This window comes from Folsomia candida, unplaced genomic scaffold (genome assembly GCF_002217175.1).
Source record: "Folsomia candida strain VU population unplaced genomic scaffold, ASM221717v1 Fcan01_Sc001, whole genome shotgun sequence".
Classification (NCBI taxonomy): domain Eukaryota; kingdom Metazoa; phylum Arthropoda; class Collembola; order Entomobryomorpha; family Isotomidae; genus Folsomia; species Folsomia candida.
In genome coordinates this window covers 21,215,552-21,240,602 of record NW_019091193.1, presented here as the reverse complement: position 1 = coordinate 21,240,602, position 25,051 = coordinate 21,215,552, and the positions used below count along the sequence as shown (strand labels likewise).

Below are 25,051 nucleotides of genomic sequence, written 5' to 3'. Positions count from 1 at the left end.
CCTTCGAGTGAGATACGTCTCGAAGGATAATAAAAATAATAAAAATATAATCAAAGTAATTAATTACGCATTGAAGAGCAATGAGCAGTATGACAATTGCTGCTTGACTTTGTACATACATAAATGCGTAGCAAGGAGAAGGGGCAAAAAATTGTTGGTTGGTGGTGGTTTTTAGTTGGACGTGTTGTGTGTTTGTGTGGAACTCGGTTTAATCTTAATTTTGATCTTGTCCCTGGCAAAAGTACAACAAAGAGATGAGTGAGTTGAGCAGGCAGAATGAATTGAATTCTTGGGAGTGAGTGAACTGAGGAGCAATTTCTCACACTTTACTTTTTTTTACACTTTTATCTCCAGCCGAGTCGATCCATTAGTGAGCACTCGAGCGAACTAGCAGCTCGTCTTCTGCGACTACAATAAACACCAGAATGGATTATACACAAGAAAGAGAAAGGAAAATAAAAGTTGGTGTGAACAGACGGGAAGTTGACTCATCATCATCATCATCGGTGTCTGTGGGGAGGTAATGAAAAGTTGGGAAAAAATTATTATGATCTACCAGCAAGAGACACAGAGCCTGCTTGCCATATTGGAGCAGGGCTCGGAAAACCCATGGCAAAAATTGTGACATTTCACGAGTTCAAATCTCTCCTATAATATGTTGCAGATTAGTTTGTACGGCATGAACAGTGTTCACTTGCAGATAAATACTGACTGCATGCACTCCATGATGTCACTTCCTGCACTGTACTAATTCTACAGTTGCTGTATGCACGTTGTGCCCATACTTGCACGTCAACGTCCCCCTTTATTATGAGCGTTTGACTTTACGCTAATTTGGTAATTATCGCAACAGCCATTGGTTCAAATCAGAAATGTGAGAGAATAATTATGCTGTGTGGCACGAAGTGAAGAGTAAAGTAATTTCTTCTTTCAGAGTCAATCTGAATGTAAATGTATCCCTGCTGCTGTCTGTTGTAAACGGTTAAATCAGAAATTGGCCAAATCTTCTTAGTCTCACTTGAATTCAATTCTTCTATTCACGCTCATTCTTGATGGTGGATTTTCTCAGATGATTTATACAAACTCTTTTTATCCAAAGTCACGACACGGACGCTTGCTCGCGTACTGCATTTGGTTATTAATAGTGCGACTGCATACACTAGTCAAGCCAATGTGGGATTATTTTAAGTGTGTATATTTATTGTACACGGGTTTATCTCTCATTTAATTCAATCCGTCGATCCATTCAGTCAGCACACAACAACATTGTGGTCCTCCCAACTCTCTTGCGCTACATTTAACAGCTTAAAAAGGATTAGCTTTTTTATTGGACAGAGAATGCATAGCAAATGTGAATTTATGTAGATAAGCACTCAGGCTTAAAAAATTCCTATTGTCAATTCTTTCGAGCTACATTATTCTTATTGCTTGGTGTATAGCGTGTGGGCTTTGGCTCATTATATTGTTGCCAATTAGACTTGTTGGCATTTACTTGCTTGCAGTATGGCATTTCAGACGCATTCAGTTTAACTCTTCTTCTCTTCGAAAGGAGAGCTCTGTTTACCTGCAAAAAAAACTTGAAAACGTATTGGTTTCAGAGATTTTGCAAAGCCAAGACTCGCTCAGCATGACATCACCAATCGACTCGGCGCTTTTTCTTTATTGAAAAATGTATAAAGTCGATGTTGACATTAATTCCGTCTTATTTAAATAAGCAGATTTTATTTCATTGCTTCATGCAGTGACACAATGTCAACTGTCATGCACATTACAATTGGCGAGATTACGAGAAACCCCATGTTTGGTTAGAATATTTATTAAAAGGTGTTAAAATGCTGATTCTTATGTAAATTAGAACTGTGTGATTTGAGGAGAGTTCTTTTTTACTTTTTGTATTGCAAATAGCAGAGACAATATATTTGCGTACGTACTGGTTGTTCTGCCTAAATTAAGAGAAGCAGGAATATTTGAGAGAAGAAGCCCAGAAAGAAAGAAAGGAACGGAATTGCGGATTTGTTGTTCGCGACTAAAGTAAATTGAGCTGGTGAATTGAAGTGATGGGTTGACTAACCAAAAAACAAACCAAGCAAGAGAACCAAACCAATTGACTCCCAGGTGGTCTCTTATAAATAAGAAAGGACGGAAAGCTCCTCCATCCAAACTCATTTTATTTATTGGCTGCTAGTATGGTTGCGTTTGAGCGAGTTAATAAATTGGATGTTGGTCAGTCACGAAACGAATGGTCAAACCAAAACCGACAAGTGGACATGCATGCCCACCGGACAACGTACAAACATACACAATCGTACAAAGGTAAGGCATTAAATAAATTAGGTAATGGTAATGATCGTCGTTATAATGCAAACCCAAAAAGGACTTAAAAAAGCAGCAAGACTGGTGGGGAATTGCGGTTGTGGAGAATTATCATTATTATTATTTTATCTAGAAATTGCAATTTTCGTCCAATTGTTAAAAAATGTGTTGTGTCATGTAAAATAAGGTTGTCGTCCCCTGAGGCCAGGTAGAAAATGATTACCATACATATTACTTACAAACGGGATGGACATTAAAACTAATTGTGTGTCCACTCCTAATTAATTTCCAACCGATGATGACTGTGGGCAGACGCCGTATTACGACGAGCCTGTGGCTGAGGAGTCAATGAGTAGGAGAGATTAATTGATTAAAACCTCTGTGCTGGCTGGCTGCGTGGACGGATGAGAGTGCTAATTAGAAAAAGGATGAGCTCCATTCCTTCTTATCTTGCATACATGGGCCCAAGACGCTCATGACGATAACTACACAGGTACATGTGGTAGGTGCGCCTGATTAAAAACTGAAAACAAGTTAAGAATGAGACCCTGTTTAATAAATTAAAATGAGAACCATCACCAAATAAATAATCTGATGGTTTTATTATCCAAAAAAGGACTAACAATCACTCCTCAGCTCTCAACCTGATTTGATTTTAAATAATGTCGGTATGTATTTATACGCTCTATAAAGATCCAAAATTTTCCAAAGTGTGCATTCGAATGCCCAAATCCAGATCATGCACACAAATGATGCGATTACGTATGTGCATGTCCACTCCTGATGAAGTAGGAGTTGATTTGGATCACGATGCCAGAGTCGCTCCCAAATCTTATAATGACAGGAAGTGACTGATAATTATGAACTATCAACCGTTGTCTTCTCCATTTCACATGTTATTAAATACATCGCACTTCTGCTTCAGTCCAACTACTCCTCCTACCTTTGAATAATTTATATTGATAATTGCTTAACAGACCTAAATTACAATTATTATTATTACTGCGGGATGAATTCCTCACTCTCGAAAAACTGATATCCATACACAGTGATATCTGGCATAAAGTAACCACAAACGTACAAGCTATAAAGTCATGAGTCCAACATACATCACACACAATTATTAAGTTGCTTCACCACCGCACTACCGCAAACGCCACAAGAAGGAAGGAGTGGATATACGAGAATAAAATGACTTTACACCGTGAATTCAACCAGTTCCACAGCTCTTCGTGCTTATCGCAAGTCAAAACAAGTCAACATTACATCATTTTCCGAGCTATAACTGCTAATATGCAGCAACGAACCAAGTAACGAGAACATGGAATGTAACAACGTTAAGCTTTTTCGGTTGTGAAAGACATTGTAATTGGTCACGAAATCTATAAAGTGTCGACCATGTAATCTTCTCGAGGAGGTGGTGTAACTTTGTTTGAGGGTCAGACGGTGAAGTACGCGGATGGATTGTGTTGTGGTTTTATGAAATGAACCGTCGACATTCCTGAAATTGTGTGTAATTGTGTGCCTTCCACCTTGGGAAGAAATGGGTCCATATTATATTTGTGGGTGTAAATATTTACGTATGCATGTGCTCACTCCCATAATATTTTAGAGATGTTATCTCAACTCGTTACCTTCGTCTTGATTATATTATATCACACCAACCAGCTTTGGCTCGCACACCAAAAGGTAAATTGGTTCGGTTGTTGCCAATCAGACCCATAAAATAATAGGGGTGGTTCGTGTGGTGGTGGTCAGTCTCCCTCTAATTTAGAAACATAAATGGCATGACTAAACAGCATAATAGAAAATGCCGATTAATCACTCCAGTGGCACCATTACGCCGGATAAAATAGTATAACAACCGGCTGCTCCTACCTGGTGTAACATTATTCAATCATGTGATAAAATATATTCCCCTGCACCTTCTGCCTCCCCTTTGCTCCGTTCTCTTGGGCAATACAACAGTAAAAATAAGCATGCAAAACTACAGTAGGTACCATAACATGTATGTATATCCAGTAGTAGATTATATTAAGCGCAAAACTTTATATGCACATGATAGTACATAGCGTATATTTACGTACTTTGTTGTTTTATATTTTATTGTACTCGGCATCTAAACACGCAAGAGAACCATCATTTTGCAGGATGTAGTGAAAACCTTAAAAGTTTACGAGTTTGGCATTAAACATGTGTGTGAGTGCAGGCTGTTGTGAAGTGGAGTGAAGGGTCATTAAGAACATGGGCGTGTTAATAACTCGTCGTTAATAGGAAGGGTCCGACAATGTTGCTGATTTTACGAACTGTGTGATTAATCCGACCAAACTATAGCCATGTTGCTGGAGAAAATATTTCCTGTTGTTTCGGCATTGTGCTCGTGTGACGTATATATTTTTTAATTGGCTCATTCATAAATAACTTTATGCTGATAATAATTATATGTGTAGCTTGTATATGTAGCGCAACTGCTAGTTCTTTGTTGGCTGACTAATAATTGTAATTTGGTCATTATTTAATTGTGACCAGTCGTCTGCTGAGCGAGCACTGGTCGCTCTTCCCTTACGGTTAAGCATTAAATAAATTCCAGTCACTATGATGGAAATGGAGGTGAGGAATATTACTGTAACTGTGAAATTAAAAATGCAGTTGTTAATTTAGAATCCTATATGACTCACTCCTATATTCAAGAAAACTTACGACCAGAAGTTGCCAAAGACAATTCAAGTATGGTCCTTGGATCATAGTAATAAGCCCCACATTCAGCGTCTTTCACTTGAGAGGCGTCAGGCGTGGTGCTTCTTACGGCAGCCTCCGAAGTAGTTTCAGTTTCAGGGTAAGCAGCCGTAGTAGTTGTAGTGCTGGCTTCGGTTTTCGTGTGGATATCACCAATTGTTGTGCTGTCAACGGTAGTCGGAGGTGCTGTCGTCGTAGTACTTGTGCTTGGGGGACTTGTGATAATAGGAGCACTCGTCGTGGAACCATCGTCATGCTCGTCACCTTCAATTAGTATTCGATCATGTTCCGCGTTGTAGCCCAAAACACCAAGTGCTTGCAAATAGCCATCAAGACACTGATAATCTTTCCCTTGAATCATTAGAGCAATTAAGACATTAATTAACTATCATTAGTAGTTGAGATAAAGTGAAGCGTTTCACTATTACCTATGTCGATTTTATCAATATTTCCAACTTTACCAAAGGTACCAGGCAAAAAGTAAAATGCGCTTCGACCATTATACAAGAAACTGGGAATGACAGCATGATAATTAACTGAATCTTCAACGTCCTTTATCACAAAGCCACCAGTTACAGGGTCCTTCTGAAGAACTTTCAGAGACTTTACTAAATACGTTCCAGCTTGTGTATTGAATTTGTATTGAACTTCGACACCACCTGTGCATACGATAATCAGAAGTGTGCCATATAAAATTCTGTTGCAAGTATTAAATACATGCGTCAGCTAAACAGTTAGGATTTACGTGAAACGTGTAGAAACTGTCCCCAATCAGGTCTTGGAGGTTCTGAGATCCCTGTTGCACTTGACTCGAACATTGTCTTCAAAATAGTCCCATTTACAGTGACTAAAACAGCACTGTTCTGGTACGGGAGGAATTTTCTTGTATTTGAAATTTGAAGGATAGCTATTAATTTTTGGTCAGATTAATCGTTTTAATTAGCATTTCGTTAAATACCAGTTCATCATAATTTACAAAGATTTCAAAGGCTTAATTATTCGGATTACAAGATTCAGTGTAGTCTCGAGCTGAGAACCCTCCAGAATGCCACAGGCCAATGAGCTCTGAGGGAGCCGAAGTCACATTTTTGAAAGCGCAATGGACCATTGCATCTGCAATCAACCTGCCCAGTGTACACTCCTTGTTTTTGCATTGTTGCGAATCATCCAAGTTCTTTTTTAACAGGATGACATTCTTGCAAAATATTCAACGTTAAAAATTATCACCATGTATCATTTCATATAATTTTTTTGTAGTAGGCTAACCTTGGCACCGACACTTTTGGTAGTTGATGACATGCTCTCAATTTTACTATCACCATCAGTATCTGAAAAAAATATGATGAATGCTAATGATGATTACTACTTTTGTCCCATACTCAACATCGACAACTACTACCACTTGTCCACAGATACTTACCATATTGTACAGCATCGTTATTCTGAACAACTCTAGAATTCGTGGAAATTACCCCAACTGATCCAGTTGTAGTTTCCACTTCAAGCTCTAATTTTCCAATGGATTTTCCGTATTTTGCTGCAGTGGCAATGAATTTTTCTCCATATTGCAAAGGGTATTCTCCTATGAATTTACATTAGTATTTTATTTCATGGAATAGGTGACAAACCCATGCAAATTTCCTGCTTTGAAACCTTCAACATTGTCGGCGGTATCGCCAAGAAGAATTAATTTTAATTTCGGGACACCGTCAAGTATTCTCTTTGCAGTGTCAACAGATCCAGATCCAATAGCTATTACGACATCAACGTCTGATAACTCCGTCTCGACAACTTGAGACACGGCAGACACTACTTCAATAAATTCCAATTGCCCTGGTTCTGATAAATGCTACACAATTTAAAAAAATGTCATGTTCTCAATAATACAAGTTAAAATATTTCTAATAGTAAATAATTAATCGTATGTATGTATTACAACAACAAGTGGATTGACATAGCCAACGAATCCTATTTTGTACCCATCAGAAGATGAAATTGTGACCTTTTGATGATTATCCACCAGGGTACAAAATTCCCTTTCTTCGTCCGTCGTGTACTGTGCCCTGCAATTTATGTTGGACACTATGGGACGTATTTCTGCAGCTTTGAGGAATGTGAGCAAATTGGAGAGTCCTCCTTCAAATTCTTTGAGCCCTAAGGACTATGGGGGAAAATTCCATAGATAAATAGCTCGCATCAATACGTGATTAATTTTTTTTAAAGAATTCTTCCGTCCTACCGTAACATTCGGCCTGAAGTAGTTGGTATCATAAAAATAGCCTGTCCACCTTGACTGCAAAGTTTCGCCCATTTCTTCATAAGGATCGTCCCATCCATAAGTCCCTGACAAGAGGGAGAGCCACCCATGTTCTCCCGAAATAATATTTCCTGGCGTTACTAAAAATTTGGAACTTTCATGTATTGCTCCAAAATCGTTTTCTTTTATGGACTTGACATGGCCCATCAGTCTTGCGACGCCAGCAGAACAGCCGACATCTGTAATTTTGTCACATGGCTGAATTTCCCCATTGTTCTCCTTTGCAACAGAAAAAGGACAACAATAAGGCTTTAGCAAACCTTAAAAAATAAATAACGTTACTTTGAAGCTCTGATACTGTCCTAAAATGTCGTTGTAATGAGTAAACCCTATCCGAATTTGTTCCGCTTTAATTGCTTGCACCAATGTTGCGAACAATAAAATTCCCAGAGATTTAGATCTAGCCCCCATTTTTGTATGCTGCTTTCAGCTCGGAGAAGACTAAACAATTAATTAAATGCTTTCTCGTAGAGTTCTTGCCTTTTATAAATTTCTCATGCCTCGTAAAACCGTCCATGCTCATTTTCCCATTAATTGGTTATCAATCATGACTTATGTATGAAGGTGGCAATCGACGAGAACGCAACCCGACCCCACACACAAACAAGTTCAAGTACATGCAGGCTCAACATCATTGCATATTTTCCATCTTACTGGAATTCAGGAATATGGACTTATATGGATACATGACAGCCAGCACGTACGCTCAAATTATGTGCAAATTTGCGCAAACAATGTGCAATTGTAATTATCAATGTAATAATACCTAGTAATATAATTATAGATAAGCCAAATGAAAATTTGTGCTCCTCTCAATGATTTACAATGAGCATAGTTCATACTCAGATCTATGAACACGTGTAAACACACAAGAAGTATATGGACATCTTTTTTTCTTTCCCCGATAACCTTTCTTGTGTGCATGCATTCTCATATGGACTGAAATGACTAAGAAACGCGTATCAGAATGTTGGAAGTGAAATCTTATCTTTAAATAGACAAACATAAACATTACTTGAGCTAACCAGTAATTCTGTCAAATTCCACTAATTCCAGTCCAAGAATGAATGACTACGTGTATAGGAATCGAGTACGCGTTAACATGGTCTGATTTCTTTACTGGTGCTCGAACTCTAATGTGCACTGCTGAGGTTACAACTGACACGGGGAACCAAGTGATATTTTATCCTAACGATTTTTCAGGTTCTGCAGGGAAATTGCATTCCACTCCCCCATACACATTCTTCACGAGTAACAACAAATTTTAGTGTAATTGAGAAGTGTTTCCTTCTTCCAGCCTCAGTTTCGTTTGGTGTGGAGTTGAAATCACAAAAAAATCGGGTTGGTATTTGTTGAGTAAAGTGAGGTTGGTAAAGAGTAAAGATAAATATAAACATTTTGTCAATTCCGAGATCAAGTTGCTTGATTTCATGTCAAGTCACATACTCATGACATGCACTGCCATACAAAAAATAGTCATACAAAAAATTCATATACAATTTTCTTAATTACAACAGCAAGATAATTTTTAATTGCATATTTATTTATGTCGGTATTAAATTTTTGTCGAATGTCAATTTATCTACACATAATTAACACATCATTATTTACTCGCACCTCCACTCATGCTGCTGGCTGTTGATTTTAGAAATGAATATATTATTATCATTCTGTACAGAGAAAAACAAGAGAAAAATGGTCCCGTTCATTTTGCTGCCAACTATTTACTTGCATTTGCATATTCACATTTCGTGTGTGCCAAAAGGGAACAACTTGGTTTTGCTCTTCAAGAAAATGTTTAGTAGAAATGATCCTGATATATCTTTGCATTTTACTCTTTTTTTTCTGTCTGTCTTCTTTATGTTGATGGCGATGTTATTTTTTAGCACAAATTACCCCCCAACACCGCAACCGAATGTTTTTTCAACTAAAATAAAGTTACAACACGTCTTCTGCCTCGTAAAAATGAGATGAATGTCGTTGGGCAAAGGCAATAAAATGAGAAACTTAACATTTTTACTTGAGCATTTCACACTTATTTCAGTTCGTCCGGGTTATTTCAGTTAGGCAGAGACGAGCAGCTATTCTGGTGGTGAGGTATTTGGCTAAATGTCAACAAATCTAAGAGAAGTGGCACGAAAGAATTTTAAAACATGGTTTAAAGATAAGTAGCTTTATATAAGTATAACTTTTGACTTTGTTTGTAGCATCGCGTTAAAAGATTGGCGTTAGTAATCTTGTCTCTCAACCAAGATTCGAGTTGAAGATCAGGCGAAGTGGGGAGAAAAGAGTTTTGGGTAATTACATTACTTAAGAAAACAGTAACATCCAACTTGAAAGAATAAATGTACTCCATTTTTAAAGGGTTGGAGTTATTTCTGACTTTTAACTCTTTTCCGGGTTTCTATCATTTGCAGAAAAGTTACAAATTATTCAAATAACATTTTACAACATTTATTGGTCCATAAAACCCAGTTGTTTCGATTTTGTCGCTGCTGCACGGAAACTCTTGAACAAATTTAGAAAAATTATGTGTGCAAAATCATTCGTACATAAATATGTACATTATTATCAACGAGCACCACAGAAGTCTGCAATGTGGTGCTTCATACTTATCATAAAAATAGTTCAAATCACTCGATTTCATCCACCAACAAATTTTTCATAAACAAAATAATGATGAACTTTGAGATGATTTTAACCCTTCATACTGGAAGATGTGTTGTACTCGAGCTAACCTCTCTCTTGTTGAACATCTCTCTCACATCAACAGGGCGCACACACATTATTACAGATTCAACACGTCTATTTTGTGGTTTTTGTGGTAATGTGTCCACGGACGGAATTCATAGTAGGACCACACCACTTTCGTCGTCATCGCTTTCATTTCATTTCCTCTCAACCTCACTCAAATTAAAACAAGAACACGAAACCAAAATGAATACCGAAGTCATAATAAGTGTATAACGACCGATACAGTAATACGGATTCATACACACATGTATGTACATAAAGTTTTGGTTTCCAGCTTCCTAGCTAACAAGACTGCAGCTTTCATGGCATCTCATTACTACTCTCCAAGTCCTGGGTCATTAGCAGCGTTTTGTGGTGTTTAATGCATGTTTTGTTTCACATATCACATCACATGAGAGAATATATTTGCATGTACATATGGGCTCATATAAATACGTACCATACTCGACGGGTAAGTGCATGTCTGTGGTGGTGGGCTCTCGAGAGGACGCCTCGCATGAAATGTATATCAAAACCACAAATTACCAACTAAAGCTAAACTCATATTGTGAAGCTAAACAAAAAACTCATTATTACTTCGTCATCCATCCATTATGAAGAAGACGGAGGAATTGTGTGCTCTCATTGTGATGTGTTTGTTATGCAATCCAGAGAATTTAATCTCATCAAAAATTTTATGAGCCAACAATATTTCCGAAACGAAACCACACACATAAACGTTAATATATGTACGTATGTCGTATATGTACTGGCATGCATTTTGCTGCCGACATTTTAATTGAAGTTCCGACTCGGCTGATAAAGAAATAAACGATGTCGACAGCTAGTGACTACATTAAAAGAACAAATTGGCAAGATGCGGACGGTGATTAAGATATTTCTTGGCATAGCAAGACAAAAACCCACCTATTTTTAAGCAAGATGAAAAAGAGAATCGAGCAGTCTTGCGAGTTTAGAAACGTTGATGCAACGTGATGCTTGTCTAAACTGTTTGCTAACAAAGTGAGGAAGATTTTAAAGAGCAATTATTATTTGCACGGTTGAACTCAAAATATTCTAATAGTTTTCAGTATCATATGGATGTCTGACTATATTATTTCCCTAAAAAAACAGAATATTATTGACAGTTTTGGCGAGACGGGATGTCACATATTTTGGCTTGCTTTTTTTATTATTTGCATGCCAGTAGATCCTCAACAGAAAAAAATATTGCTGCCTGCAGATTTTTTGTGCTCTCATAACCCTGCTGCCCCTCCCAATTGGGCTGCTAAAAGAAGAAATGTAAAACAAGAATTACACTTTTGTACACTGTTTGCAAATTCATGTGTGAAAAAGTAAACTCGTCGCACATATAACGTGGTGCATATACATATCTAAAGACATTTGTGTAGTGAAAGGTTTATTCAAGAAGCTAAAGTCATGAACTCGGAAAAAAATGAAATCATAGCCATAAATACTTTCTCCGAATGTCGCTCAAATAAATATACACATTTTAGTGCTTCATTTTATGATACTGACAGAGTTATACGGAACACATACATACGTATATATTTAGGAGAGACAGATGCATGAGCCACGTATGGCGCATAACTTTAAGACTGTTCACTCTCACTCTCTTTATCCCTGTACTTGTGGGCTTAGTTCAAGCTTAAACTTTTTTGTCACGACAAGTCCAATAAACAAGGAAAAGTTTTCTCCAACTTCCAAATTATTTGTCCTCCTCGCCTCCTGCTCCTACTCCTGCTCCTGCTGCCTGACTCAACCAAACTAGTTCACAAAGCAAACAATAAGCGATGAGGGAAAATAGCACACTTTCCTCCTGCTGTATGTGCATACATGTCAAGGGAATATTTGATCCTATTAAAATTTAATGCGGAAAACTGAACAGTAAATATATAAATAAGTTCACCCTCTAATTCAATTACAAATGTTCCACAATTAAAAGTGAAAGGGGGTTCATCATCACAATGCAGGAAAATGTTTAATATTATGTTGTGTTGATTTATTTGTAATTGGGAGTTTGTAATATTGGTATTAATCTTTCAATTTGTTTGGACTCGGTTGTAAAACGTGATGACTCATTTGTTGAGTAAATATGAAGGATTGGCAAACAAGAGCTGATGAGTACTGGGGCTCATGATAAGCCAGGCATCGCAATTGAACTTCACCAGCTCCTCTTGGGCTTCACAGACGACAATGTACAAGTGACAATTTAAGTGGTCTGATGTTGTTCGTGTGGTGGTGGCCGTGTTTAATAAATGAGTTGTATGTATCATGCCATCGGGTTGTTTGCTCCTCTGCCAATCAATGCAGCTCCACGGACTTTCTCTTGTGGGGAAAAGGCTGTTTTGACAGTGGCAGGATTTTATTCACTCTGCATGCACCTCGCCCTCGTGGTGGGGATAGGAGGACAAGGATGGAACTCGCAGTTGTTGAACACTTTGGGTTATTTACACCAAGAGCAGAGAGTGAATTGGCTTAAGAGGGAGCAGGCAACACTACTTGGCACTTACTTATTTACAAAGCAGGAGTGAATTACATGGCGCAATCCAGGGAGAATCTCCGGGTAATAAAGAGGGTCCGAGGGGAGGCAGTGACTGAGTGAGTCATGGTGTGGCATAGTGTTCATTCAACTCGCATTAATTAATCAACTCGTATTATTATGCTGTACTTACTTGTACCCCGTCTCACAAGTGCCTCGTCCTCTTCTTACTGCTCCTCAGAGTTTCCCCGACTTTAGAAGTATTCCTTCTGCCTCACTGCTTAATTGTCACATCCGGTGCGATCATAGTGTGAGAATGAGCACCGTATATTAGCAGGGCTAGTAATTGAGGCTACAATACACGATATATTGTATAAAATGTTTCTGAGCAAAGCAGAAAGTCACAACAAATCTTTGTAAAAAAATGTGATAAATCAACAAATATTAAGGTTATCTCATAGTAATTTTGATGTCTTTTTTGTATTTACAGTATTACGAGATGTCGTACGGCCTGAACGTTGAAATGCACAAACAGGTACGCATATTTTTATTCAAACAAGATATACATATATTGTTACATTAAGATAAGTACAGTAAGTACATTAAGATAAAATGTTGTCAAGCCATGCATTATTCACACTAATTGGCAAACTACTTCATTCTGCTGTTGGTCTTCGATCCCCTCATGTGATCAGTACTTGTGTGTTTGCAATATTTGGGAAAAGTTTTAATATTCTTATGCGCTGCTGCGAATTTGAGCTGTAATAATTGGCAATCTTGCGCATTCGAAAATGAGGAGAATCCTCAGGACCGACTTTTCCGTTTGGGGTGACAAGATGTGGGTGCGAATTGGCTCAAGAAAGTGGAGGATAATGCAATCAGAATCAGAACATGGCGAGATGAAATCAAGTTGCGATTGGATGAGCATGCGAGAGAGAAAGGCGACGTGATGTGAGGGAGAAAGGCCCTTGAGGCTCAATTATATCATGAGCCATTCTGGAAAGAGATGAAAAAGCGACACTACTACTACCATTTTGGTTGGTCGGCCTGGTATGCACGTCTTCTACTGCATCGCAGTAGATTTCGGGATAATTGAACCCGGAAAGTTTCTTGATGCTGTTACCGACTCGCGGATTCTCGTCTAATTTCATTTCCTTCACAGCGCAAGGGAAAAAATCTACCAACCTCAACCTCAATCTCGTTTGTTTCTTTTTTCCTCTCAACGGAACATCAAAGGGAGGAGAAGAAGAAGCAGGAATTATCTCAAATTGCCAAATGAGGAAAAATATGTCCGCTTACTCGGAATGAGTTTGCTGCTGCTGGCCAGAGCCGGCTGGCTGGTTGTATTTCATGCTGGAATTTTACTTTATTATTTATCTTTCAAAATGAGCGGAGGGGAGGAGTGAAAGTAAAAGCAATAAGCGTTCCATCTTCATCAAATTAAGAAGTGACTTGATGTGGGTGGAAGAGTGTGAGGGAGAAAATTACATCTTGTCTCAGTCCAACAACTTTCCCCGTCCTTGTGAAGCACGAATGGGACCACGACCAACCAACCCAACTCGTGTTTTCAGGTTTTATGTAGAAGAAGTTTAACTGGGAGGATAAGAGGAACAAGTCTGAGGGAAAAGGAAATGTCCTGGTAATGGACCAGCCTGCCTGCAGAGCCGCATCGATTTTTAATTTATACTTTGTTGGACAAGCGATTAACCACTTTGGTTCGCAAGGCTTTAAATTTTCATGGCTAAATCTTACTTACGATGCACTACTGTAATCTTACTGGTCTTGATTCGAAACGAAAGCGGGTACAAGTTTGCTGCGTATTTTAATAAATTTGGGAGGATGTTAACTTTGCATTTCTCTCATTACTGCTAAAATAATCTAGTTATAATAATAGCCAACCAACTGGAACCCAAATTGTGCCCAGTACAATATTGTTATTATGCATGCATAAATGTAAATGGCTTACTTAGTAATCAGACTACCCCACTCGCTCCCCCGTTTAAAATTCTGAACCGACGTTGGGAAGCTTTTCCTCCGTCTCGTATCCTTCCACTTTACTCGTTAATATGCATTATTCCGACAGATTGAAGAGTTTCAATAAAAATTGAAACAAATGACAAAGGGGGGTCGACGTCAGCGAGATCAACAAAAGTTGACGATGCCCGACCTACACATACAAAAGTGAAAAGTGAAAGGGTTACGTTTTTGCTGTAAATGTAAATGTGCGGAAGGGTCGTCCGTCCGTCCGTTCGTGCTGCCCTATTCTCTCATACGAGCATTTATTCACTCGCCAGCCAGGGAGTTGAGAGGGGCACAAGGGAGAGAGGATTGAGCTGCATATTTAATACATGGTTGGCGGATATATGTCCTCGATTTTTCCTCGTGTCAGGCAACCCTTGTTTTTTGTTTTGTTTGCAATCCTGAATTTTTAATGATTTTATCGCCTCTGGATGAGAATTGATTGATCTCCCCTCAGCCGATGGCCTATTGATTGATCGCTGGTTGACTTGACAGTAGTGGAAATGTTGGTATGTTACACCACACCCCATGATTTTTCTGGTTGGATGGAAACCAGAAGTGTCGGAGAAAGGTTGAGAAGACAAAGGGAAAGAAGACGACGACGACGACGAAGGAGAAGAGATTGGATTGACTTGACTGGAGAGAGAGAGAGAGAGAGTATTAAGTGTCACATAAAAAGGCCATTGTGCTCCCTTCCTTCTTTGTCCCCCTCGTGTGCAAGTTTTTTTCCACCACCGCCACCAAGTCACTCACTCATGCTCCTTCACCCAGCCCATCTTTTTTTTTGAGAGGGGACCAATCCAGTCATCCCATAATCAACTAATCGTGTGTCAATGAGAAATCGATAATATACTTTCCCCAATGACACAACAGATTTTGAAGACTTTAGCGCTTATCTTATCTCTTTCGAGGGAAAAGAACCATGAATTTTGTAGAAATGTTTTTATGGAGTGATTTTCAATCTCGTGCATCCAAGTGGTACATACATACATACATTTCTTTCTCCACGACTTTGTTGTAGTGTTGGTAAGTACGTACATGGAGTGAGTAGTAGTGAAAGGGAGGACATGGATAGTTCTGTTTCTGGTGGTGTCGTAGCCATGCTCGTTGTATTATTATTGTACCATTTCTGCCGGTCATGGCGCAGGCAGCAGCGCGGCCGTCATTAAGGAACCACTTCCCCACACTCGCTCGCCAACAGATATTTTATTTTATGGGAGGCACGCTTTAATTTTATTTTATTTTAGCGACCAGCTGACAGGCCCTAATCTCCCGAAGCTATTAAACTCCTCGCACCAAACTCAACTCACATTTACATTCAATTTAATGGCAATTGCCCCATTCGCATTCAATCCGACTAATGTGACTGGGGCTCGAGGGGACACTAAAATAAAATGAGGTGGACCTCACTCACATTCCCGAAATGTACTCGGCAGCAGCACACACGCCACCAGCACCACCAGAACGATGATAACGACGAGTATATACATATTAGCTTCCTTATTGCCGTCCTTGCCTGGCAAATCGAATCAAATGAAATGAATCGATCACCAAATTACGATTATGATGTGATGAGAATTGCTTGTAGCATGTCATTTCGTATTACGAGTAGCCTGATATCTCTCTTATTTCCCAACCAACCAACGTTTTTTTAGGAAAAAAAATCATCATACTTCTCTTTCCTGCCTGTCTGTCATCATTATATTATGCAAATTATTTATATCAAGGCGAGAAGTTTGATGAGGAAGCATTATTATTTCCGAAAATTTACATTTTATCGCAGAATCATTTAAAAGCAATAAAGCTTCAAATTTAAGAAAATCTAATACTGCAAAATGAGCATAATCTTCTCTGGTGGTTGGCTGGATGGAATGAATGGATCTCCAATTGACAAAGGAGGGGAGGGAAAGAGAAAGAATGTATAATCTAATAAAATGTGAAAGACATTCCTCTCTTCATCTTCAAGGACAGGGGGAAATCTTTTCCTCCTTTTTCCGTCTTTTTTTGGGAGGGGGGGGGGATTCATACTAAACTACACGGGATATAGGTATGTATCTATATACACACACGTATATGTGCGAGGCATGGATTACTCCAGCTACTCCAGAGGAGAGAATTGTATGCTAATGCAAAATTTAAATGTGAAATGGAGTCTCTTGTCACATTCACATGAGTTTAGTCTCGGATCTGCATCTTTACTGGATTAGATAAGTGTATTTTTATTCCTACTTTGGGAGGGAGAAAGTACAGACTTAGCTAAAGTGCTTTCCCCTCTCGTTGACTCATTGTGTGTACTTTGGCGGCGGTATTAAGTAGACCCAAACCCCAACGGGTTTCAAATGGTTTCAATTCCAACTTTTTTCTTTCTTGAAGGAGCAGCAAATAAATGTGGAAAAAGTGGAGTGGGAGAAAAAAAGAAAGGAGAAAAGATCAATAATTGATGTTGCACCAGAAGCAAAGTGCAGTCAGAGTCAGTGAGAGCTGAGGGAAGGAAGGGAAGAAGAAGAAGAGGAAGAAGAAGTGAGCCATTAGTTTTAAGGTGAAGTGAGCAAGGGCGATTCATAAATTCTGCTCCACCTGCGAATGCAAATCCGCCTTGCTGAATTTTGCGCGAATAGAAATTGGCCTAGGGTGACACACTAGTTTTTTGATGTGGCTGTGCGAAGGGTGATGTGAACACCCCTTCACCAGATGGATTTAAGATGGCAGTTAAGAGTTACACAGACCGTTAAACCCTCTAAAGGAGGCAGTTAAGCAGTAACCATAAAGGGGAAATGGCGAATCTAGAATCTCCAGAATGTCTTACATAATGGCTTTAGTCAGCAGAGGAGTCGTGGTAGCAGCCAGCAAGCAAATAAGCATACCTACAACAACGGCACTCTTCGGTTTCAGAGATGTCAAGCATGTAAAGCACATATTCGTGTACGTATACGTGTCGTAGAAGAAGGAGAGGGGAAAGTCAGAGTCAGGTATATTCCGCCCGGAACAACTTTCTTCTCCTCCACAGAGCCGTCCTTTCCGTATATTTATAGGAGGAGGAGGCGAAGGAGGAGGAAGGAAATGAGATGAAACTGATCAGATTTAGGGTGGTTGGTGGTATAATGCTTTAATGGAAATGCTAACTGTCTCCCTCGCTCCCTCCACCTCGCATGTCAGGCGGGATCAGCTCAGTCTCTTTGATACTGATTAACACGAGGAGCTCCCCTTCTTTTTCTCGGTAGTGTAATATCAAGAGTGATATGTTCCTCCACCTTCCAGTGATATGCCCGGAGAGATAAAAGTTATAAAAAATAAAGTGAGATCCTTGTAACTCATGTCGATTGCGTCAACCGGATTTATTTCGCTCTTCACATTCACCTTTACGACTCTCGACGCGAGCAGTGGAGAGAGACGGGCTTGGTGAACAGCCCTCACCAACTTTCTCTTTCCTCCTCCATCTTATGGCTGCTGCTTATCTGCACCCTTGAGCTCATTCCAGGAACAATCTTGTCTTGTCGGGACTTGATTCAATTGGGTGAGCAATGGTTGGTTAGGTTGGATTTGGAAAGAATATAAAGAGGGAGAAGATGGTAATTGCGGAAGGAAGTTGGCGAATGAAGTTGGGGGGAAGTTAATGAAATCTAATGAGATCTCCTTCGCCGTCCCGAAGAAAGAGGGAGATGGAGAAAGTGAGATGGTGGTGGTTGTGGTCGTAGAAAGTCCTGGTGGTGGTGGGCCGGGTAGTGTAAAGGACTAATGAGGATATTATCATTATCACTCTCTCTTCCTTCCTTCCCTCTCCTCGCCTACAATACACAAAGTCGTAGTAACAAGGGGACAAGCTCGGCCAGCTTTCCTTTACACTTATCTTTGGGACACCTAGCTAATGTATGTATGAATATATTTCTCGATTAAAAATGTGCATGCAATTAACTGCATGTGCATATTATCACAAAATACATATGAATAAATGGATGGTTGGTGTTTACGTATGTGGCTGCTACATGTACATGTATCTTGCCTCGTCGCTCCTTCCGTCTTTGTACACCGTGGAGAAAGTAATATGTTTATAACAAGGGTAATAATTCAGCGAGTGATTTATTATTATGAATTATTGCGGACAAAGAGGAGAAAAGGGAGAGAGAAAACAGAGAGAGGAATGTCTCTGGGGAAAATTTATGAATTGTCTTCCCCCAGCAGAACTGCTCTCTGTAGTGCCACATGCATAGTGAATTATTCTCGTGATGGGTGATCATGACTCTTCTTCAGATGTTGCCAACCATATATCCAGTCCACACTCTTGGAAATGTCGGAGGAGGGAGTAAATTCCTACATTTTTATGGGGCTGAGAATCAAATGAAAATTAAGTAGAGTCAAATTCTACCAGCGAAACCCACCCAATTCATTTCGTTTTTATCTCTTTCTGCGGTTTTCGGTGGACTCTTTGTGTTTGATCAGTTGAACATTTGTTTGCCTCATTTTATTTTGGTTTTCCCATCGCCGTCGTCGTCGGACGGTTGTTTTTAATGAACAAATACAATAAAACAAACGCACTTCGGCACTTCACCCATCCATCCCCCTTCCATCCACTAGACGAAAATAGGTAGCAAAAAGGATGCGCGATGATGTGGTTTCAGTAGTTGGACTTTATTAGCTCTCCATGTATTTACAATCTTGCCACCGTCCTACGCAGAGTGCATCTGCGGTTAATGAATCCTTTTTAAACGAACCAAAGCTTGGGAGTGGAGTGGTTTAATCTGAAATTTAAATAGGCTTCAATATTTGTCTACTAAATAAATAAGCTCCTATACGGTTACAAATACATGGCATAAAATAAACTGAAACCAAAGGGTGAGCAAGAGCGTATAGGGCCGTGTGTGCTACTATAACACTGCTGCTGATGGTCTGGTGGTGCCCAGTGTGATGTTTTGTTTGTCTTTCTTTTTACTTAATCAAACACGAAGCACAACGTGTAACCAATGTAATGCAAATGAGGGAGGATAAAGTCCGGTAGTTCAACCCTAGCGTTTTTCCCTCATGTTTACCCATTCTCAGTAAAAATTTGCATCTGCTTTGCCCCCACTGTTTGCACAGTGGAAGTGGATGATGAAGGCGGCTCAGACGATGATGATAATGATGATGAGCAACTAATCATGGATGAATGTCGTATATTACGAGAGATGAAAGCTTAGGTCAGCGTGGTGATGATTGTTATAAAGCTGTTACGACTTGAGCGAGTTTGTGCAGTAGATTTTAAAAAGCTGCAATTTGTACTCGAAGCCATATTTATTTGGTGAACAATAAAGGATCGCAAATTGTTGTAAAGAAGCCAATTTGACGTTATGTGTGGGGCCCATGCACTTGTCCCGGTTTCATAGTAAGCGATAAAACGATGGAATAAAATTTCCTCGTCACGCATCATTAAATTGAGAAAGGTGCTGTGCAGAGCCACAAAAAAGTTTTGTAGTTTTTGAGTCAAACGCAATAAGTTTACGAGTACGTAGATAGATCGAGGGAGAGAAAGTTGGAAAGTGGTAATGGCGAATGGGATGAGCACAAACAAATGATAATGTTGATGATGTAATAACACCACTGCCACCATCGCAGCAGTCCACATAGTCCTCCGATAGCTGAACCCTTCTTCAATTCCCCTTCCTCTGCTGTTATTAAGATGCAACGCACCATCACATTATGCGATGCAACATTTATTCCCAGAACAAGGGTTTTCCCCAACAGCAGCAGCAGCACTACCTTCTGGTACATTTTATTTTATGCCACGTAGAGTAACTGCCTAGCCAACAACCACGACTGCCATCATATTCTTGGGTTTTATGGGGAAATCAGTTTCGTTTCGTTGAGTCGTTAAGCCAGTCAATTGTGAACGTGGGGGACGTAAACCCGGTAAACCAGAAAATCCGCAGTTAGTTTGTTTCCACACGTCTCCATTATATCTCATTATTATCCCTCCTCGTGATCCACTAGGGCTTTGCCATGATTATCATCCAGCCGACACATATGACGAAATATCTCCTTGGCTCTCTCCCTCTGGCCTGGAGAGACATCCAGCCATGTACGAATATGTGTGCGTAGTTACTTTGGGAAAGGCAGGTCAAGCAGCATGCATGATGTACTATGCATCATTTTGTCGGATTATGGGGTTTGAGGTCACGTGGAGAAAATAGAGCCCGTGTTGTTTAAGAGTTGCTAAACAGGGAGGGAGAAGCATATAGATATGCAATAATTGTTGCATGGAGAAAACCCAATTATTATTATTATTATTACGAGCAAATAAATACTTAATCATTTATTACTATACACGATGCATAGTTGAGTTTTTTTCTTGGATAACACTACTTATTCAAGTTTGTGTCGTATGTTATTATAAGAAAGGGCGTGATTTCAACTTATAAAACATTTTTGGTGTGCAGCACAGCCACCCATATTATTTTTGCATATTTTGAGTTCTTGCAATTTACAAACTAGAGGTAGGGCTTTTCTCTATACTTAAATTTAATGACATGTTTGAGTTCTCTATTATTTTGAACGTAGAAACTGACATTATCCCGGCCCCACCATCATTTATCCAGCTTCGAGTGGAGAGTAATTTGTGTAAGAATTGCCTGTTTAACTCTACTTTTTCAAACGCCGTCCTCATTTTATCTTATTTATCAAAATATCACTCACTCAAAAGGTATAGTTATCAAAAGTGGCGGTGGTGGTGGTAGGGCAAGCAATTTATGGTGACTGCATGTGATTGTGATATCGATCTGGAAGGAAAATTACAGGGTAGGTGGGAAAAGGAAAGGTATATGCGTAAAGTGTTGTTCTTGTTTTATGCCAACTCTTTAATTCCGCCAATGTTGCAAGTGGGTGGGTTTGATTGATGGCCTATTAGCAAAACGGAATCGGCAAGTATTAAACGGGTTATACATACATAGACTGGCAATAAATGGCAATATTGTACGTACCTATTGTAATAATTTGACAATGTCCCACCACCACCGCCGCACACGCAGTATCAATAACCCTGATTCTTTTGGCGGATGTTCACCATATCGTCATAAAATGACCATGTATGTATGTATGCATAGCGTATGGGCAACCCCTCTGCTTTTGGTTATTGAACGGTCGAAATGTAAACGCAGAGGGTATTTACAACAGTCCTAAGAACTCTGTAATAACACAAAGATTGGCTCCTTCTCGGGTATTTTCCGCTGGTGTTACTACTTTTCTTTGTATGTTTGCTTTTCTTTGTTCCATTCCCTGAAAATGCGGAGAAGAAATGCTTATTTCCTACTCTTCCTCCTTTTTTGACAGGGAGGCAGGCTGTGAGCAGGAGTAGAAGTTGGACAAATATTGACAAACGTCTCGGGACATGAGTGAATCGAAAAGACTTTGGCCTTAGCTGAATTGAACATCGGGTTGGTTTGGTTGGTTAGTTGACACAAGAACAAGAGTCTACGTGATTACTTTACTCATCTGCCTCCTGCCTGCCTTCAACTTCTGGGGTTAGAAGAGGGCTAGCTGAACATGGCCGTGTGTTGTTGTATGTACGACTATTGAGTGAGACTGCTGATAACATGATGATGCATGATGAGAAGAAAGTCATACCAGTCGGTATTTATTTGCTTTAAGCATTTCGATTCGCCTGCCTCGTCTTTTCTTTGCCTTATCGTCTTATTTTGTGTGGATTGGACAAACAAATAAATAGCAAGTCGTTTACATAAGACAACATGGCACAGGAGTAAAATAAGACGACGACGACGACGACAAAGAGAGCAGGCCGTCGTGTTGTTTGGTAGGGAAAACTTTTGCTGCTGTTGCGCACTCTACCGATATGGACAAGAGAAAGCGGTCGTTTTGTTCGTGTGCTGTTGGAGAGTAAATTGAATTAAAAGAGGTTTGTCGAGGAGCGAGCGAGATAATTATTCATGAGGGTCGATTCGACTGGAGAAAGCTCAATTTGGCGATAAAGCAGAGTGGGTGAGAGAAAGCAAGAAACGAGAGAGAGAGAGAAGTGAAGTTGGGTGGCTTGGTTGGTTGGTCTGGTCGGTGTTGGTTTTGGTAGTTGGTGGTGTTAAGGCTTTTGAGCTGAGCTGTTGTCGGGATTTATTGACCAAACTGTTCCCTCTGGGAGTCTAATTCCCCACTTCAGGATTAAGATGTTGGGTGGTGGTGTTGGTGAACTGGTGCGGAGAGAGCAGGGTGCAGCCCAACTCTTTTGCGGTTCATGCTTTAGTCCAAGTATCACAAAAAGTTGTCAGTTTAATGAATGAACATCTTTCACCAACGTATCTAAAACCTGAGCATTTTGGGCTCGAGAGTTATATCGAAAATGATGCCTTTTTTATTAAATCATAAACTCTGCTTTTTGAGAATAAGACACCACCCACCCTGCCCACACAGCCACAGATAAAAGCCATTGGCTCCAGCTGTGGTTCTTCTCTCTCTCCTTATTTTCCCAGTCTGTCGTCTGGCTCATTCCTTCCGTGCTACATTAGCTGGCGAAAAGAATCTTATAAAAGCAATGCTTATCCTGTGAGGTTATAGCCTTTCTCCACCACCACCGCCCCACCCAGCCCAACGTGTAGATATAACAGCTCTTGTGTAGAAAAGCTAAACCAATACATAAATCCCGGATCTGCTGTTTTATCTCTTTCTTCTCCCTTCCTCCTCCTCTCTTCTCTGTCCGGCAATCCCGCATATGCAGAATGAATGGCTTTGACTCTTAAATCGCTACACGTTTATAAGAAGATTGAGACGAGAAGTCTTCTTTTCAGAGGATGAAAGAGTCTGTATGCTCCTTTACTTGGTTTTTGAGCCCAAGTCTCGTGAGAATTGTGGAAGGCGAAGAAATCCGGCTTTCTTGGAAGATAAAAGAGGAAACATTCATTGTTATAAATACTTGGGAGAGGAAGGGAAAGCGATTTTATTCCCGGTGCTAAATAAATCATCATGCACTTTCTCTCCCACCACCTAAACAAACTGCAGGGATGATGAGAAAGTAAATGCTTTATTGTGTGTGTCCCTTCCTCTCTCTCTCTCTTCCGCTTTCCCCATTGGGAGTGAATTACAGGAGGGTGGCAAATTGTGATGGAATTCTCAGGATGAAAGTCTTGTTCTTCATCCTCCTCTCTCTCAGATTAATTTCCCAATTATGATTTGATCTCAAACTAAAATCTCTTTTAATCCTCAATCTCAATCAAACTAAAGCTTATGCAGCCAGCTGTATACATATTCTACACCAGCCCGATTGAGATTTAATTTGATTTCCTCTTGTAAATGATGGGATGGAGTTTCTCTTCTAATAATCTTAATCGTGAGGCTACCACACGAATCTAGTTTGGCGTCGCCCTTGTTGTTTGTTTTAAAAAGATTTGTTTTAAACTAGCTCGTAACTCGGAAGTATGAGTCTCAATGTTATCTAATTTCCCAAGTTTGAGTAATGATGAGGTTGGTGAGGGAGAAAGCGATAGTTCAGTCATGACTGTTGACACCTTCGCAATGCAATTTCTATTTAACAACGGTTATTTATTACCAATTGAGTATTTAATTAGAGAAGACGAGCAATTGAATTGGTTAATAATTACTGGTTATCAATCAATCATGATTATAGGTAGACACATGTATGTATAAATGTATGAACTTTTAGTTATAATGTTTAACTATTGAAAATTATTTAATTACAGACCGAGATTTCCAAACGATTGAATGCGATAATAGCCCAAATCCTTCCATTCTTATCACAAGAGCATCAAAATCAAGTAGCCACTGCTGTGGACAGAGCAAAACAAGTGACGATGACGGAACTCAACGCTATAATTGGGGTGAGTTTTCCATAAAACTACGTACAAAGTTGGGAACTAATAATTTATGCTGATAATACATATGTACGTACGTAAGTATTATCAATATGAATTGGCCGAAATTATTACCAACGACATTTGTCTAACTTCGATCGTCCAGTTCGAAGTCGTGCTTAGGTCGCCTCCGAGGAGGATATAAATTCGCGTACAGATGTTGTCAGTGATGTATGTGAAGGGTGGTGGGTGGGTGGGGTGAGGGATAGTGGAGTGGATTTCGGGAAGAGATTATATGGAATTGATTTGGGCACAAACTCGGGTGGACGGGGATTATTATTTGTTATGGATCGTTACTTGCTGGCCCTCTTAATAACACATAATTCCATCATAACGCTACCCATTAATACATCCCTTTATTATTATCTCTCATCCAGTCCCAGTATTTTAACTAGCAGAATTTGCGTGCCCCACACAGGCGACACAAAGCGAAATAATCCGTACTCGTGCACGTACTGGATGCTTATTGTGGTACTGATATATCTACAGTTCTGCTTCATTTAATCTTTTTGATAAACTTTTTTTTCCAAAGTGCATATTTTTTTACTAGAAACGTTTAAATGTGTGGAAATACATGATGTGTCAGATTTA

General features: G+C 39.5%; 2 protein-coding genes across 8 annotated transcripts in view; one reads left to right on the top strand and one right to left on the bottom strand.

Annotated features, from left to right (window-relative positions):
* The window catches only part of LOC110863356 (protein groucho), a 71,068-nt gene that overhangs the window by 30,458 nt on the left and 15,559 nt on the right, over positions 1-25,051 (top strand). For all 7 annotated transcript variants that reach the window (XM_035846913.1, XM_022112642.2, XM_022112640.2 and 4 more), the window contains 2 exons: positions 13,093-13,137; positions 24,290-24,427. In XM_035846913.1, coding sequence (XP_035702806.1) covers positions 13,093-13,137; positions 24,290-24,427 — 183 coding nt within the window. The remainder of the gene's footprint in view (positions 1-13,092; positions 13,138-24,289; positions 24,428-25,051) is intronic.
* Positions 4,396-7,826, bottom strand: LOC118434119 (5'-nucleotidase-like). Its single transcript, XM_035846914.1, has 11 exons — positions 7,649-7,826; positions 7,289-7,585; positions 6,986-7,210; positions 6,703-6,898; positions 6,470-6,631; positions 6,316-6,377; positions 6,058-6,244; positions 5,795-5,956; positions 5,478-5,708; positions 5,014-5,400; positions 4,396-4,942 (listed from the first exon to the last, which is right to left on the bottom strand). The coding sequence occupies exons 1-11, from the start codon at positions 7,775-7,777 to the stop codon at positions 4,785-4,787; spliced, it is 2,196 nt and encodes a 731-aa protein (XP_035702807.1). The 5' UTR covers positions 7,778-7,826; the 3' UTR covers positions 4,396-4,784.

Coding starts and splice junctions, on each gene's coding strand:
- LOC118434119 (XM_035846914.1), bottom strand. CDS start 7,777: ATGGGGGCTAGATCTAAATCTCTGGGAATTTTATTGTTCGCAACATTG. Junction 6,632..6,702: donor TACCGCCGACAATGTTGAAG/GTTTCAAAGCAG, acceptor GTAAATTCATAG/GAGAATACCCTTTGCAATAT. Junction 5,709..5,794: donor ACAGTTTCTACACGTTTCAC/GTAAATCCTAAC, acceptor TCGTATGCACAG/GTGGTGTCGAAGTTCAATAC.